General features: G+C 40.7%; 1 protein-coding gene across 2 annotated transcripts in view; it reads left to right on the top strand.

The window, feature by feature from the left end:
* Positions 1 to 13,952, top strand: part of Cenpf (centromere protein F) — a 49,370-nt gene that overhangs the window by 24,978 nt on the left and 10,440 nt on the right. For both annotated transcript variants that reach the window (XM_048357278.1, XM_048357277.1), the window contains exons 11-13: positions 3,213 to 3,348; positions 4,905 to 8,278; positions 9,660 to 12,491. In XM_048357278.1, the coding sequence (XP_048213235.1) occupies positions 3,213 to 3,348; positions 4,905 to 8,278; positions 9,660 to 12,491 (6,342 nt within the window). The remainder of the gene's footprint in view (positions 1 to 3,212; positions 3,349 to 4,904; positions 8,279 to 9,659; positions 12,492 to 13,952) is intronic.

Here is a 13,952-nt window from a genome sequence, read left to right as displayed (position 1 = left end):
ACCACCAATCTGGGTGTCTTTCTGTGTCTAATTATGAGTAAGTAGAAGCAAGTTTAGCACGCTTACAGGTTTTGGATGCCAAAATAATGTGACAGTTGTACTGAAATTTTCCTTGACCGTGTTTAGTAAGCTAACATGCTGCTCACGAAGAGAAATGATCAGTGTTGGAAACGTGATTTAATGGCCCAATCAGGGGTAAAGTTAACATTTAGTATCAATGTATATGGAGAGTTTAGAGAAGCTGCTCACCCAACCATCTAGTGCCAGCTTCCATTGCATTGGGACTTGGCAATAAAATGCCATCGTTTGACAGGCAGGATGAGGGAATACTTGTTTAGGGACCTTTCCAAGCATAGGGATCTGTATTATATCACGTTCTCTAAGGAGCTCAGTCTGGCAGGGAAGAATGATGAATGGAAAGGGGGAAAAACACAACTTATGCATCGATTTCCATAGTCACATATGTAGCCTTTACCCGAGCAGGGACATATTAAGCTATACTCATGGATAGGATCACGAAATACTACACACTAGCTGGAATTTGTTTTGTCTGGCTCTAGGAAATGATGCTTCCCCTGCTGCTCTTAAACCGAAGTTGATCTGGGTGGAATTGCTTGCTAAGCTCTAGTGCTGGCTGTGGTTATAGGGATTTTTGTTGTGTTTTTCCAGGGTAGTGCCCAATTTTGCAAATCATGTGAGGTTGCAGAGATGCCTAGGAGAATATATCCTTGTATGCTTAACTCATTGTTGCTTAATGAGCTACCCAATCAAGTCTTAAGTGGCTGGAGCCTCGTGGAAAACTAATTGCTGATGGATGGCAGCCTGCACACATCCACTTTCAGATGTTCATTTTCTAAATTCTGGCCTTTAAAAATTCTTGGGTTGGTCGTAACTGTAGCGTTATAAGCCTGTTGGGTTCCCGGGATTGGCTGAACATTTCTTCATTAGAAACAAATATTTATGGAGTTATTGCCAGAATAGAGAAAGGCTAATCTTTTGAGCTTACTATTCATTTAAATGTCTCCAGTTATATATAGAGATCGAGACCAACAGACACATAAACATCTATTACCTTCTTGCTTTCTTAGTGTTCCTCCCCACCCCCACCCCCCTTTTACCTTCTATCATGTTGGGATGTGCCGTGTTTACATGCACTGTTTTCCTTACCTGTTTGGCACACCTGTAGATGTAGGTAGCATTTGATGAATTTGTAGGCTATGAATATTTTCAAAGTCATGAAACAATAATGCTAAGTCAACCCTGGTTGTTACATTCTAGTTTCTCACTCATCAATGGTTCTGACCTTGCAGTTGCTAAATTTGGGGAAGAAAGATTAATCCTAATGTTTCATTGCCTTTGTCAAAGTGCTTTAAGGTATGCTATCTTTCCCATCTATAATTTTATTAAATAGGTGATTATTTCAAGCCTACAGTTTCATCAATGACATTGTTTCACCTTCACAATCTTTCTTTGCACAAGTGAACACTGATTTGGTGTATGTTTCTTCTCAGTCTTCTGATGTATTGGAGCTGCCCTTGAATTCTGACGGATACCTTGATTTGATGGGGCATCGGTTTCCTAGAGGAAGGCAGGATCAGAACATGGGAGACAGGAGTCTAATACTAACAACAGGTCCTGTCTCATTTTAAAGATGAAGTGAATGTATATACATGAACAGAGCAGCTGCTAGCAAGTTTTCAAGTACTTTCTACTAGCCAGATTCCCCCTCTTCTTGAATTTGGCTTTGCTACATAGATACCCATCTGCTGGTAGTAACCAGACTGATAATTGAAGGCAGCCTTCCAACACAGCATTGCCAGGGCCATCTGTTTTCTAACGGTGCAGTAGGGTTTTGGAGGATGGGTCTTAATTGTTTCCCTAAGATTCAAAAAATGCCCTTCTACTTCTCAGAGGGGTATTTTTGGTGTTTTTTTGAAATGCAGGAAAACAAAAAGCTTTCTGAATTTCTTTTCCTCTCAAGGGCATGAGACCCCCTGGTTTTTGTCAGTTTGTATGTGATAATGGTGGAGGTACTTAGCAGTTACTAAAACTAGTAGGTATTTCCAACACAGAATATATGCAAAGTATATTGGTTGAGTCTCAGGTGTTTAGGAAGCAATACTTTTGACATGTAAGTATTGCTTGGTCCTTAAGACTAAGAGTTCTCCCAAGATAAGAGAATGGGACTGCATGTATATTTATCTTTACAACTATTTATTGCATATCAGTGCACTGATACTTATTTAATAATAATAATAATAAAAAACAAAGTTAGGCACAGGTGGCTCACCCTTTTCCTAGGTACTCAGGTGGCTGAGATCTAAGGACTGAGCTTTGAAGCCATCATGTGCAAACAAATCCAGGAGACATTTATTTCCAATGAACCAGCAAAAAGCCAGAAGTGGATGTGTGACTTAAGTGGTAGAACTAAGTCTTGAGTAAGAGTGAGAGGCCCTCAGTTCAAGTCTTAAGTTAAAGCACCAAAAAAAAAAAAAAAAAAAAAAGAACCTGGTTTTCCTGTAAACGTTCGGATTCTCCATCCAGAAGTATTCTTTGGTGCTTTAGCCTTTGATTTCACAAAGCACACTCAGTATCTTTTTAGTCCTTAGTCCATTCTGGTTTGTATTTCCTTGCTGGAGGAAAGAAACTGTCTTATTTGTATTTGCCTTTTTCATAATGCTGAATCCAGTGTCTTGAACCTTGTAGGTTTTCGTGATGAAAACATTTTTGAAGGTAATTTTACCCATGAAGACATTCGTCTCTGACAGTGAAAACTAAGATCACTTGGAAGTGAATGTTTGAATGTTTTATGTTTTTTTGTTTGTTTTTAATTTTAACAGATCAACTCTTGCAAAGATGGTTTGTTCAATCAGGTGTGAAATAAGACCTTGGAGCGTTTGTCTTTGAGGGTCTTATAAATAGGCTTTTCATTGTGAGACCAACTCTTTAGTAGATATACATAGAACCAAAAGTACAAAGAAATGCATTTCTTGAAGGAAAAAGACTGGAGTTCTGTGCTTTTGTTTTGACTTCACACATGATATTATTTGATTCAAGTAAGTGCCTAAAACTTCACTGGGCATTTAAAGGGAAAGTGTGATTCCTTTCTGAGAGACCAATACAGACATTTCTTCTGAGGACCTTTATTAATGCAGGTCTTGTAACTCTTTGAGCATTTGTTTTGATTGTAACCAGCTAAATGTGTGTTTCAGGAAATGAAGAAGGAAAATGGTCTCCTTCGGAGTCAGTCTGAGCAGAGGGCCAGAGAAGTCTGCCACCTGGAGGAAGAACTTAGGAAAGTCAAGCTGTGTTTTGATCAGAGCCAGAATTTTGCAGAGGAAATGAAGGGTGAGTGAGTGACCTCGGCTTTTAAAGTTCGTTCTCTAGAGTGTTATCCCTGTGAGGGCAGATGGATGGCTTAGCACGTTGTAGATATCTCTTTGAATTTTTTTCCCCACATGTTTGCCCAAAGAGATGCCTACAGTTGATGTAGAAAAAGTTTTTTTTCTCTCTCCCACTGTTGACTTTCCCCAGTGATGGTTGAACTTTTAAAAAGTGGAACAAATTGAATCCCAAACACCTGGCTGTCATTACTTGGAAATTTAGCAGGATAAATATTTCCCACACAGAGCTGTATCAAGACTGCTGACTCGTACCCCCAGAGTGCTGTTTTGTGGGTCTCCGTGCTGTTCATTACATCCACACAGTTCTCAAGTGCTATTTCCACCAAATTGGAAAAACTTAGATTAAAGGCATGTTTTCCCAAGATCATTGCATTTTGATGACTGACTTCACCGAATGATTTTAATTTCTTGATTTTAAAGTAAAAAAAGGTATATGCACCAGTAAATCCAGCATTTGTTTTTAAATTGTTTACATCATATATGTTTTGTATGTGTGTATACATATGTATGTATATTTATAAATATAAATTTATACATATGCCCCTCCCCCCACATACACACATACCTTTTCCCCCTTATGTTAGTGTTTGCACATCTAGGATTTCTTTCTAACTCAGACGCATTGTGACCCATGAGTATATGTCCTGCTTCTTTATGATCATTTTCCTTTGTTTATCGAGATAGGATCTCACTATGTTGCCCAAGCTGGTCTAGGTGATCCTCTTGCTTAGTCTCCTAAGCTGGGATTATATGCCACCAGGCCTTAGCTAATAATGTTGTGTGTGTGTGTGTGTGTGTGTGTGTGTGTGTGTGTGTGTGTGCATGCAAGTCCTGGGCTTGAACTCGGCCTGGGGTACCATCCCTGAGCTGCTTTTCCTCAAGACTAGCACTCTACCACTTGAGCCACAGCTACACTTCTGGCTTTTTCTGAGTAGTTCATTGGAGATAAGATTCTCATTGATTTTCCTGCCCAGGCTGGCTTCAAACAGCCATCTTCAGATCTTAACCTTCTGAGTAGCTAAGATTACAGTGCCTGGCATAATGTCAATTTTTATAGGGCTTAAGGAGCTATTGGTTCTTTTTTTTTTCATAGTTTTTTTTTTTCAAATTTTTATTATCAAACTGATGTACAGAGAGGTTACAGTTTCATACGTTAGGCATTGGATACATTTCTTGTACTGTTTGTTACCTTGTCCCTCATACCCCCTTCCCTCCTCCCCCTTTCCCTTTCCCCCCCTGAGGTGTTCAGTTCACTTACACCAAACAGTTTTGCAAGTATTGCTTTTGTAGTTGTTCGTCTTTTTTTTTACCCTGTGTCTCTCAATTTTAGTTCTTATTTTTTTCCCTTTATTTTTGTAGCACTAGGAGTGGAACCCAGGGCTTATATATATACAAGGCAACCACTGTACCATTGAGCTACATACACCAAAAGAATTCTTATAGAACATTTATTTATTAAAAATAATGACTATGTATACATGTACATTTTTATTTTTATAGCTAAGAATGCTTCTCAAGAAATCATGTTAAGAGATCTTCAGGAAAAAATAAATCAGCAAGAAAACTCCTTGGCTCTAGAGAAACTGAAGATTGCAGTGGCTGATCTAGAAAAGCAGCGAGATTGTTCACAGGATCTTTTGAAGAAAAGGGAACATCACATTGAACAACTGAATGATAAGTTAAGCAAGCTAGAGGATGAGTTCAAAACTTTACTAAGCACTTCAGAGTTAAAAGGCAAAGAATATGAAGAGTTGAAAGAAGAGAAAACTCAGTATTCCCATTGGAAAAGTGAAAGTGAGAAACTTATCAGTCAGATGGAATCTGAAAAAGGAAATTTACAGAGTAAAATTAACCACCTGGAAACCTGCCTCAAGACACAACAAATAAAAAACCATGAATACAATGAGAGAGTTAAAACACTGGAGGTGGAAAGAGAAAACCTAAATGTCGAGATCAGAAACCTTTACAATGTGCTGGATAGCAAGACGGCAGAGCTAGAGACTCAGAAACAAGCGTACATAGATCTGCAGCAGAAAGCTGAGTTCTCAGATCAAAAACACCAGAAGGAGATAGAAAATATGTGTCTGAAGCTTTCTCAGCTTACTAAACAGATTGAAGACCTAGAACAGAAGCTTCAGTTCTTGTCAAGTGAAATAGTGACCAAGGACCAACATTACTCGGACTTGTGTGCTGAATATGAGAGCCTCAGGGGTCTGCTCACATCCAGAGATTCTTCACTACAGACAAATGGGGATAAGCAGAGAAGTTGCTTGGCGTTGGAGCTGCAGCCTGTGATGAATAACACCTTTGCAAATCCAGTGGGGGAACAAAGAAGCCTGTTTTTAGAAGGGAGTGAATGCCACATTACTGTAGACCAGAGTCCAAAAAATTCAGCTGCCTTACAAAATAGAGTTGATTCTCTTGAGTTTCTAGAGTCCCAAAAACAGATGAACTCAGATCTGCAAAAGCAGTGTGAAGAGTTGGTGCAAATCAAAGAAGAAATAGAAGAAAATCTCAGCAAAGCAGAACACATGCATGAGAGCTTTGTGGCTGAAACAAGTCAGCGCATTAGTAAGTTGCAGGAAGATGCGTCTGTTCATCAGAATGCTGTCGCTGAAACTTTAGTTGCCTTTGAGAACAAGGAAAAAGAATTGCAACTGCTGAAAGAAAAATTAGAAGCTGAGCAAGCAGAGATTCGGGAATTAAAGAAGAGCAATCATTTACTTGAAGACTCTCTAAAGGAGCTACAACTTTTATCCCAAACCCTGAACGTAGAGAAAAAGGAAATGAGTTCCATCATTTCTCTAAGTAAAAAAGAAATTGAAGAGCTTGCCCGAGAGAATGGCACTCTAAAAGAAATGAATGAAGCCTTAAATCAGGACAAAATGAACTTACTCCAAAAGAGTGAGAATTTCTCAAACCGTATAGAGGAAAGAGAGAAAAGCATTTCAGAATTATCTAATCAGTATGAGCAAGAAAGACTTGTTTTGCTACAGAGATGGGAAGAAATGGGTCATGCCTTAGAGGATCTTAATGAAAAATACGAAGCAGCAAAGGAAAAGAACGCTACATTGGAATGCTTGCTAAATGAATGCACAAGTGTTTGTGAAAATAGAAAAAATGAATTGGAACAGCTGAAGGAAACATTTGCAAAGGAACACCAAGAATTTGTCACAAAATTAGCTTTCTCCGAGGAAAGAAATGAAAAACTAATATTAGAGTTGGGGACTGTTCAACAAGCTCTAAGATCAGAGATTACAGACATCAAAAATAGCTCTAAGAGTGAGGCTGATAGCTTAAAGCAAGAAATCATGACATTGAAGACAGAACAAAATAAGATGCAGCAGGAAGTAAGTGACTTATTACAAGAGAATCAACGACTAATGCAGTTAACAGCTAGTAAAAGTGAACATCAGCTTCTAGAATTGGAACCAATTAGGGATTCTGCAGAAGATACACAGAATGAGATGGATAAAAGCCATCCCCAAGATCAGATGGACTTGGATGTTAAAGACATCTCTCCAGACAGTTATAAGACCCAGTTGGTCAAATTAGAAGCTTTGCTAAGAAATGCGGAATTAAAGCTCAAGGAAAGCGAGAAGGAGAAAGAAAGCCTACAGCAGGAATTGCAGTCAGTTAGAGAACTGGAAACTAGAAGCTCGGAAAACAGTCTGTCACAGGACACAAGTGGCCTTAAAGATGGTGAAGTCGTTGATGCAGAAGAAAAATATTTTTCAGTGCTTCATGACTTGTCCACAAGTCACAGTGACAATGCTCACCTGCAGTGTTCTCTACAGGTAGCCATGAATAAGCTGAGTGAGCTGGAGAAAATGTGTGAGATTCTGCAGGCTGAAAAGTTGGAGCTTGCAGCTGAGCTGAATGATTCAAGATCAGAGTGTATCACAGCCACCAGTAAGATGGCAGAAGAGGTAGAGAAACTAGTAAATGAAGTGAAAATATTAAACGGTGAAAATGGCCACCTTCAGAGTGAGCTAGGGAAAGAAGTGTCAGGCAGTGAGTTTATTGGTCAGCAGGACGATCAGAGGCATGTGTCCTTGTCTCCTCGAGATGACAGTGATTTCTCTGAGCAGTTGACCTTGTCACACAAAGAAGTTCAGGGGCACTTTTCTGAATTACAGGAGAAGTTCTCATGTTTACAAAGTGAACACACGATCTTACAGGAACAGCACTGTCAGATAAGCTCCAAGATGTCAGAGCTGCAGTCTTACATTGACACGTTGAAGGCTGAAAACTCAGCTTTGTCACTGAATCTGAAAAATTTGCAGAATGACTTGGTAAAGCCAGGACCGGAGGAAGGGCATATTCTGTCTCTATCATTCTCTAGCCCCAGGCCAACAAATTTGGGAGAGTCTTTTTACAAAGATGCTTTAGATCAGACAGGAGATCTTTCTCTTTTGCATGCTTTAGAGAATGTTTCAGCAGACCAGTCTACTGTTGATGAAGTGTCCTGTACTAGTCTAGGGGAGGAGAGTCTGACGGATAAAGAAATTTCCTCTGCCCCCATGAAGAGTGTTGAAGAACTTGAGGTGCTCTGTCAGCTATATTTGCAGTCCCTCAAGAACCTGGAAGAGAAAATGGAAAGTCAAGGCAGCATGAAAAATAAGGAGATTGAAGAGCTTGAGCAATTACTCAGTTCTGAAAGGAATGAGCTCGACTGCCTCAGGAAACAGTATTTATCAGAAAACGAGCAGTGGCAACAGAAGCTGACAAGTGTGACTCTGGAGATGGAGTCCAAGTTGGCGGCTGAAAAGAAGCAGACCGAACACCTGTCCCACGAGCTTGAAGTAGCACGACTCCAGCTGCAAGGCCTGGACTTGAGCTCTCGGTCTTTGCTTGGTACCGATGTGGATGATGTAAGTACCCAGATTTGCATGCCTTTTCTCTGTATGGCTACTAGCTTTTAACAGCTATATGTCAAATTGAATTCAAAATTAGAATATTGGGGCGGGGCTGGGGGTGGGGAGGCAAGGAAATAAAAAGACAAACATTTCTTCAGGCAACCAGAATGAGCAGATAAGAAGTACAGTTCTCTGATGATTAGATGTAAACATGTGGAAAATTACTAAAGATGCATCTCTGGAGCAAACAATCATGGAGTCAAATCTTTTGACTTTGTGTTTTCATTGTCAGTAAGACTATTTAATCATGTAAACAGTGATATGAAAAGTATTTTTAACCTTTTGCCTGTTTCAGTCCATTTTTCATAACATAGTCATGAAGCTAAATGTAGGAAATTGTGTGTATATTACAAACAGTACAAATCTGTGATTTGATGTCCTTTAAAAGGACATTACTTTCTTTAGTATATGCTTGTTTATTTACTTTGTGACTTTGTCTTTTCTAGTTGACTGGCATAACTACTAATGTTGTGCAATGTTGAGTCTCTGTCTACCTCTCTGAGGTTGCAGGGGTTGTGAGTCATGATATAACAGTAAGCATGGTGAGAAGAGCAGCTCCCTGTCTTACAGAGAGGAAAGTAAGACATGGTCCAAGAATATCCAAGTAAATACTGGGCCAGTATGAAGTCTGTGGGCTTTAGATCTTGTCGTGAAATCTCACTGCCTTTTCCTATTTAAAAATATCATAAATAAGCTGGGTGCTGGTGGCTCATGTCTGTAATCCTGTCTATTCAGAAGGCTGAGATCTGAGGATCCTGATTTGAAGCTAGCCCAGGCAGAAAAGTCCCTGAGAGACTCTTATCTCCAATTAACCACTTTAAAACCAGAAGTGGCACCGCGGCTTAAAGTAGTAGAGCACTAGCGTTGAGCAGAAGAGCTTAGGGACAGCACCTAGGCCCTGAGTTCAAGCTCTATGACTGACAAAAAAAAATAAAAATCTTAAATATTAAGAATGGAAGCTGAACATTTTACATGGAATTTGTTAGCCTCTTAGTTGATAATCACAAATTAATTTTGTATTCAGAATTACCTTGGATATTTCTAGGAAGGAAAAATAAAGATGAAATTTCAATGTTAAGACCTAGTTGATAAACAACTGAGGTTATGACCTTGCTTGGTGTGTTGCATATAGGTGGGACTTAGAGCATGTTTGTGTGAAGTATTAGGACACAGAGAGAAGGATAGAGGATGTGTGGGAAATAGAACATTTAGAAAGCTGTGCATTGCAGAGGCCAGGTACCTTTTTCTATAAAGTCATAATTATGCTTATTGATTCTCTCTTGATTCTTCCTTGAAACACAAAATAATATATTCTTGTTATATACTATGATTATAGGCCATTCGGGGCCAACTTGATAGCTGTGACATAAAAGGACCAGAAGAAAATACTTCAGAAACTACGGAAGAAATACCAAAGGAGGACACTGAGATTTGTGATAAAGACATTCAGCAATCCCTCAGTCTAGAGACTGGACAGGTCATTGAGGCTGAGACAGTCCAGCTTACTAGAGAGCCGCCTGGCGAGCAGTCCTCAAAGATGACTTATGGGACTTTAGTGGAGGGCAAAACTCAGTGCCATTCAGAATGCAGTTCTGAGTTTTCATTTTCTACTCCAAATGCTTCAGTACCCATAGATTTTCTGGAGAATCAAGTATTCATCCAGAATCTCCAACTGCAGGTCAAAGAAACATCAAATGAGAATTTAAGATTACTTCATACCGTAGAGGACCGGGACAAAAAAGTTGAAAGTTTGCTGAATGAAATAAAAGAATTAGACTTAAAACTCGGTTTACAAGAAGTACAACTAAAGTCCAAGATTGAAACGTGCATACAACTGGAAAAAATGGTCGTGGAACTCAAGAAAGAAAAATCTAGTTTAGGTGAAAAATTGGAATCCCTCCCCTATGATAGCCAGGTGCTCTGCCAGAGACTAGAAAGTTCAGAAGTTCTCGGTTCTCATGTAGAAATGGACCCAGAAGAATTGTCATATGAAAATGTGAAAGACACTGCAGCCAAGGAAAGTGGCAGCTGGAAGGATAGATGTGTTGATTTGGAGGATGAGCTAAACAGGATGAAGTCCGAGAAAGCTACTGTTGAGCATCATGCCATCTCTGTGGAAGCTGATGTAGACAGACTTCAGGCAGAGAAGCTGTGCTTAGAAAATGACAATGAAAACAAGCAGAAAGTTATCACTAGTCTTGAAGAAGAACTGTCTGCTGTCACAAGTGAGAGAAACCGATTTCATGAAGCATTAGATAGTATGTCCAAAGAACATGAAACACTGGATCAGATGTCTGAAAAGATGAAGGAGAAAATAAAAGAGCTGGAGTCGCTTCAAGCTGAGAACCTCCGTCACATTCAGACGGTGGAGGCTGAAGTCAAGGACAAGACAGAACTCCTTCAGACTCTGTCCTCTGAGGTGAGCAAGCTGTCAGAAGACAAAGCGCATCTCCAGGAACAGCTGCGTAGTGGGCAGGAGGCCTTACAGGCATTGTCATTGGAGGCTTGTGAGCTGGAGAGCCAAATCAGACAACTGAATCAAGAGAAGGAATCACTCACCAGGGAATCAGAAAGCCTGCAGGCCAGACTGAGTGAGTCAGACCATGAAAAGCTAACTGCCTCTAAGGCCTTAGAGGTGGCACTGATGGAGAAAGGTGAGTTTGCAGTGAGGTTGAGCTCAACCCAGGAGGAGGTTCACCAGCTCAGAAGAGGCATTGAGAAACTGAAGGTGCGCATTGAGGATGATGAGAAGAAGCACCTCCAGGTGACAAAGGAGCTGAAAGCCAGTCAGCGTGAAAGTGATTTGCTCAAGGATAAAGTGGAGAACCTGGAGAAGGAACTGCAGATGTCAGAAGAAAACCAAGAGCTGGTGATTCTTGATGCTGAGAATGCCAAAGCAGAGGTAGAGACCCTCAAAGCACAAATAGAACCAATGACTGAAAGCCTGAGAGTTGTTGAATTAGACCTTGCTGCAGTTAGGTCAGAGAAAGAAAATCTAACAAAGCAACTACAAGAAAAGCACAATCAAGTGGCAGAATTAGATGCATTGGTTTCTTCATTTAAAAGTCTTTTAGAAGAAAAGGAACAGGCAAGAATACAGATGGAAGAATCTAAATCTGAACTAGAGATGCTTAAAACACAATTGAAAGAGTTCATTGAGGAAGTAGCAGCCTTGTGTGATGACCAAGAAATGGGGAAGAACATGGAACGAAATTTAGACCTGACAGGGGAGGAAATGCCTCAGCCGAGAAGTAGCATTGAAAAATTAAAAGTGCGCCTAGAAGCTGATAAAAATAAACAGGCCCAAGTTTTAGAACAACTTAAGGGAAATCAGCACCATGTAGACCTGCTTCAAGATAGAGTTGGGAACCTTGAACAAGAATTAGAGTTTTCAGCAAAAAAACAAGAGCATGCGATTAGTGAGGCTGAGAATTCCAAAGCAGAGGTAGAGACTCTGAAAGCAGAAATACAACAGAGGGCCCAAACCCTGCGAGATTTGGAACTGGAGCTTTTAAATACGAAGTCTGAGAAAGAAAATCTCACCAAAGAATTAGAGAAAGAGCAAGAGCGAGTATCTGAGTTAGAAACACTGAGGTCTTCCTTTGAGAACCTATGGCAGGAAAAAGAGTTCGAAAAAGTCCAGATGAAAGAAGACACTGAGAAACTTCAAATGCAGTTGATAGAGCTCAATGAGAAAATGGTAGCTTTATGCACTGACCAAGCGACATACAAGACTAAAGAACAGAATCTGAGTGCTCAACTTGATTCTCTTGAACTTGAGAAGACACAGTTGCTACAGGACCTTGATGAAGCCAAAAATAAGTGCATGACTTTTCAGTCTTCTGTGAATGATCTCATTCAAGAGGTAGAAGATGGCAAACAGAAACTAGAGAAGAAGGAGGGAGAGGTCAGGAGGCTAAAAGACCAATTGTGCGCCCAGGAGCAGCTGGTCACTAAACTATCCCAGTTGGAAGAAGAACAGGGACTTTGGCAGAAGCAGAAGCTAGAATTGGGAAATCTGACCATGGAACTGGAGCAGAAGGTCCAAGGTCTTCAATCCAAAAATGACGCTTTGCAGGACACCTTCAGTGCACTGCAGAACTCTTACAAGGATCTAGAGAGTGAACTTGAGTTCATGAAAATGGAAAAAATTGCCTTAGTTGAACAAGTAAGTGGCTTTCTGTGTTTGCATTTACACATGCATCAGAAGTGGAGGATATCACTTTGTAAATTATAACTCTTTTCAGACAGTGTCTGCTGCTCTCTGGAAAGGTGCTCTGCCAATTGAGCAACACACCCAGTCTTTTCTTTTTTCTTTTGATTATTTTTCAAATAAGTGTCTTGGAACTGGGTGCCTATGGCTCATGCCTGTAATTCTAGCTACTCAGGAGGCTAAGATCTGAGGATTGCAGTTTGAAGCCAGCCTGGGCAGGAAAGTCTGGAAGACTATAATCTCTAATAAACTGCTCAGAAAGACCAAAGTAGCTTTGTGGCTCAAGTGGTAGAGTGTTAGCCTTGAGCCCAAAGAAGCTCAGGGCGGGTGGCTAGGCCCTGAGTTCAAGCTCCAGGACTGGCAAAAAACAAACACACAGAACGCTTGGTTTTTGTACGGAATGGGCCCTGGCCACGGCTTTCATGCATAGTGGCCGACACAGGTGTGCACTGCCATGCTGGGTTTACTGCTTGGAACTGGGTTTCACTAACTTTTTGCCCCAGGGCTTTTTCTCAAACTGCCATATCTCTGCCTCACAAATAGCTTGGATTACATTCATAAGCTACAGATCCAGCCTGTTTGGAACATTTGCTAGTGATGGCTCTGATACTTCCCCGTGAGACATTTTGATTGTTTGGATTAAGTTGGCAATGATGTCTCATTGCTCCACGTGGGAGAAGTTCCACATAGGAACCAAGCTACCTGGTCATTATGGTTCCCTTATAGTACATCAGAGTGGGAACTGCCCCATACCACCTCAGAATCGCTGCTGTCCACAGTCTTAACAAGCACTAGGTAGGATCACAGGAGATCTCCCCTCCCCTGCCCTTGTCCTCTGTGGCAGAAAAAACTTGTAAATATGCAGAGATAATTAAAATCAACAGAGCACTCATGTCCCTGTGGTCATATTGGGGGCTTTTGCCTTGCACTCTCTGCTTTCTTCCTCCTCTATCACATCCCTTGTTTTTTTTTTTTTTTTTTTTTTGCCAGTCCTGGACCTTGGACTCAGGGCCTGAGCACTGTCCCTGGCTTCTTCCCGCTCAAGGCTAGCACTCTGCCACTTGAGCCACAGCGCCGCTTCTGGCCGTTTTCTGTATATGTGGTGCTGGGGAATCGAACCTAGGGCCTCGTGTATCCGAGGCAGGCACTCTTGCCGCTAGGCTATATCCCCAGCCCCACATCCCTTGTTTTGCTAGCTGATGATGTAAGGGATAATCTGCCATCAAAAGGCTCAATATTAGGGAAAAAGTTACCTTGTGGCCCACTCTTAACTTAGTGGTCTAGGAAAGGGGTTTCTTTAACTGTTTACTGAACAGTTTAAACAAGGGGATGTCCTGAAAATACAGTCTATCAGAATGCTGTATTTTGTAGGATTTTTAGGTTTATTCAAGAGGTGAGTTAATATTGAAATGATGA

This window comes from Perognathus longimembris, chromosome 11, assembly GCF_023159225.1.
Source record: "Perognathus longimembris pacificus isolate PPM17 chromosome 11, ASM2315922v1, whole genome shotgun sequence".
NCBI classification, from domain to species: Eukaryota; Metazoa; Chordata; class Mammalia; order Rodentia; family Heteromyidae; genus Perognathus; species Perognathus longimembris.
This window is presented reverse-complemented; position numbering and strand designations above follow the sequence as displayed.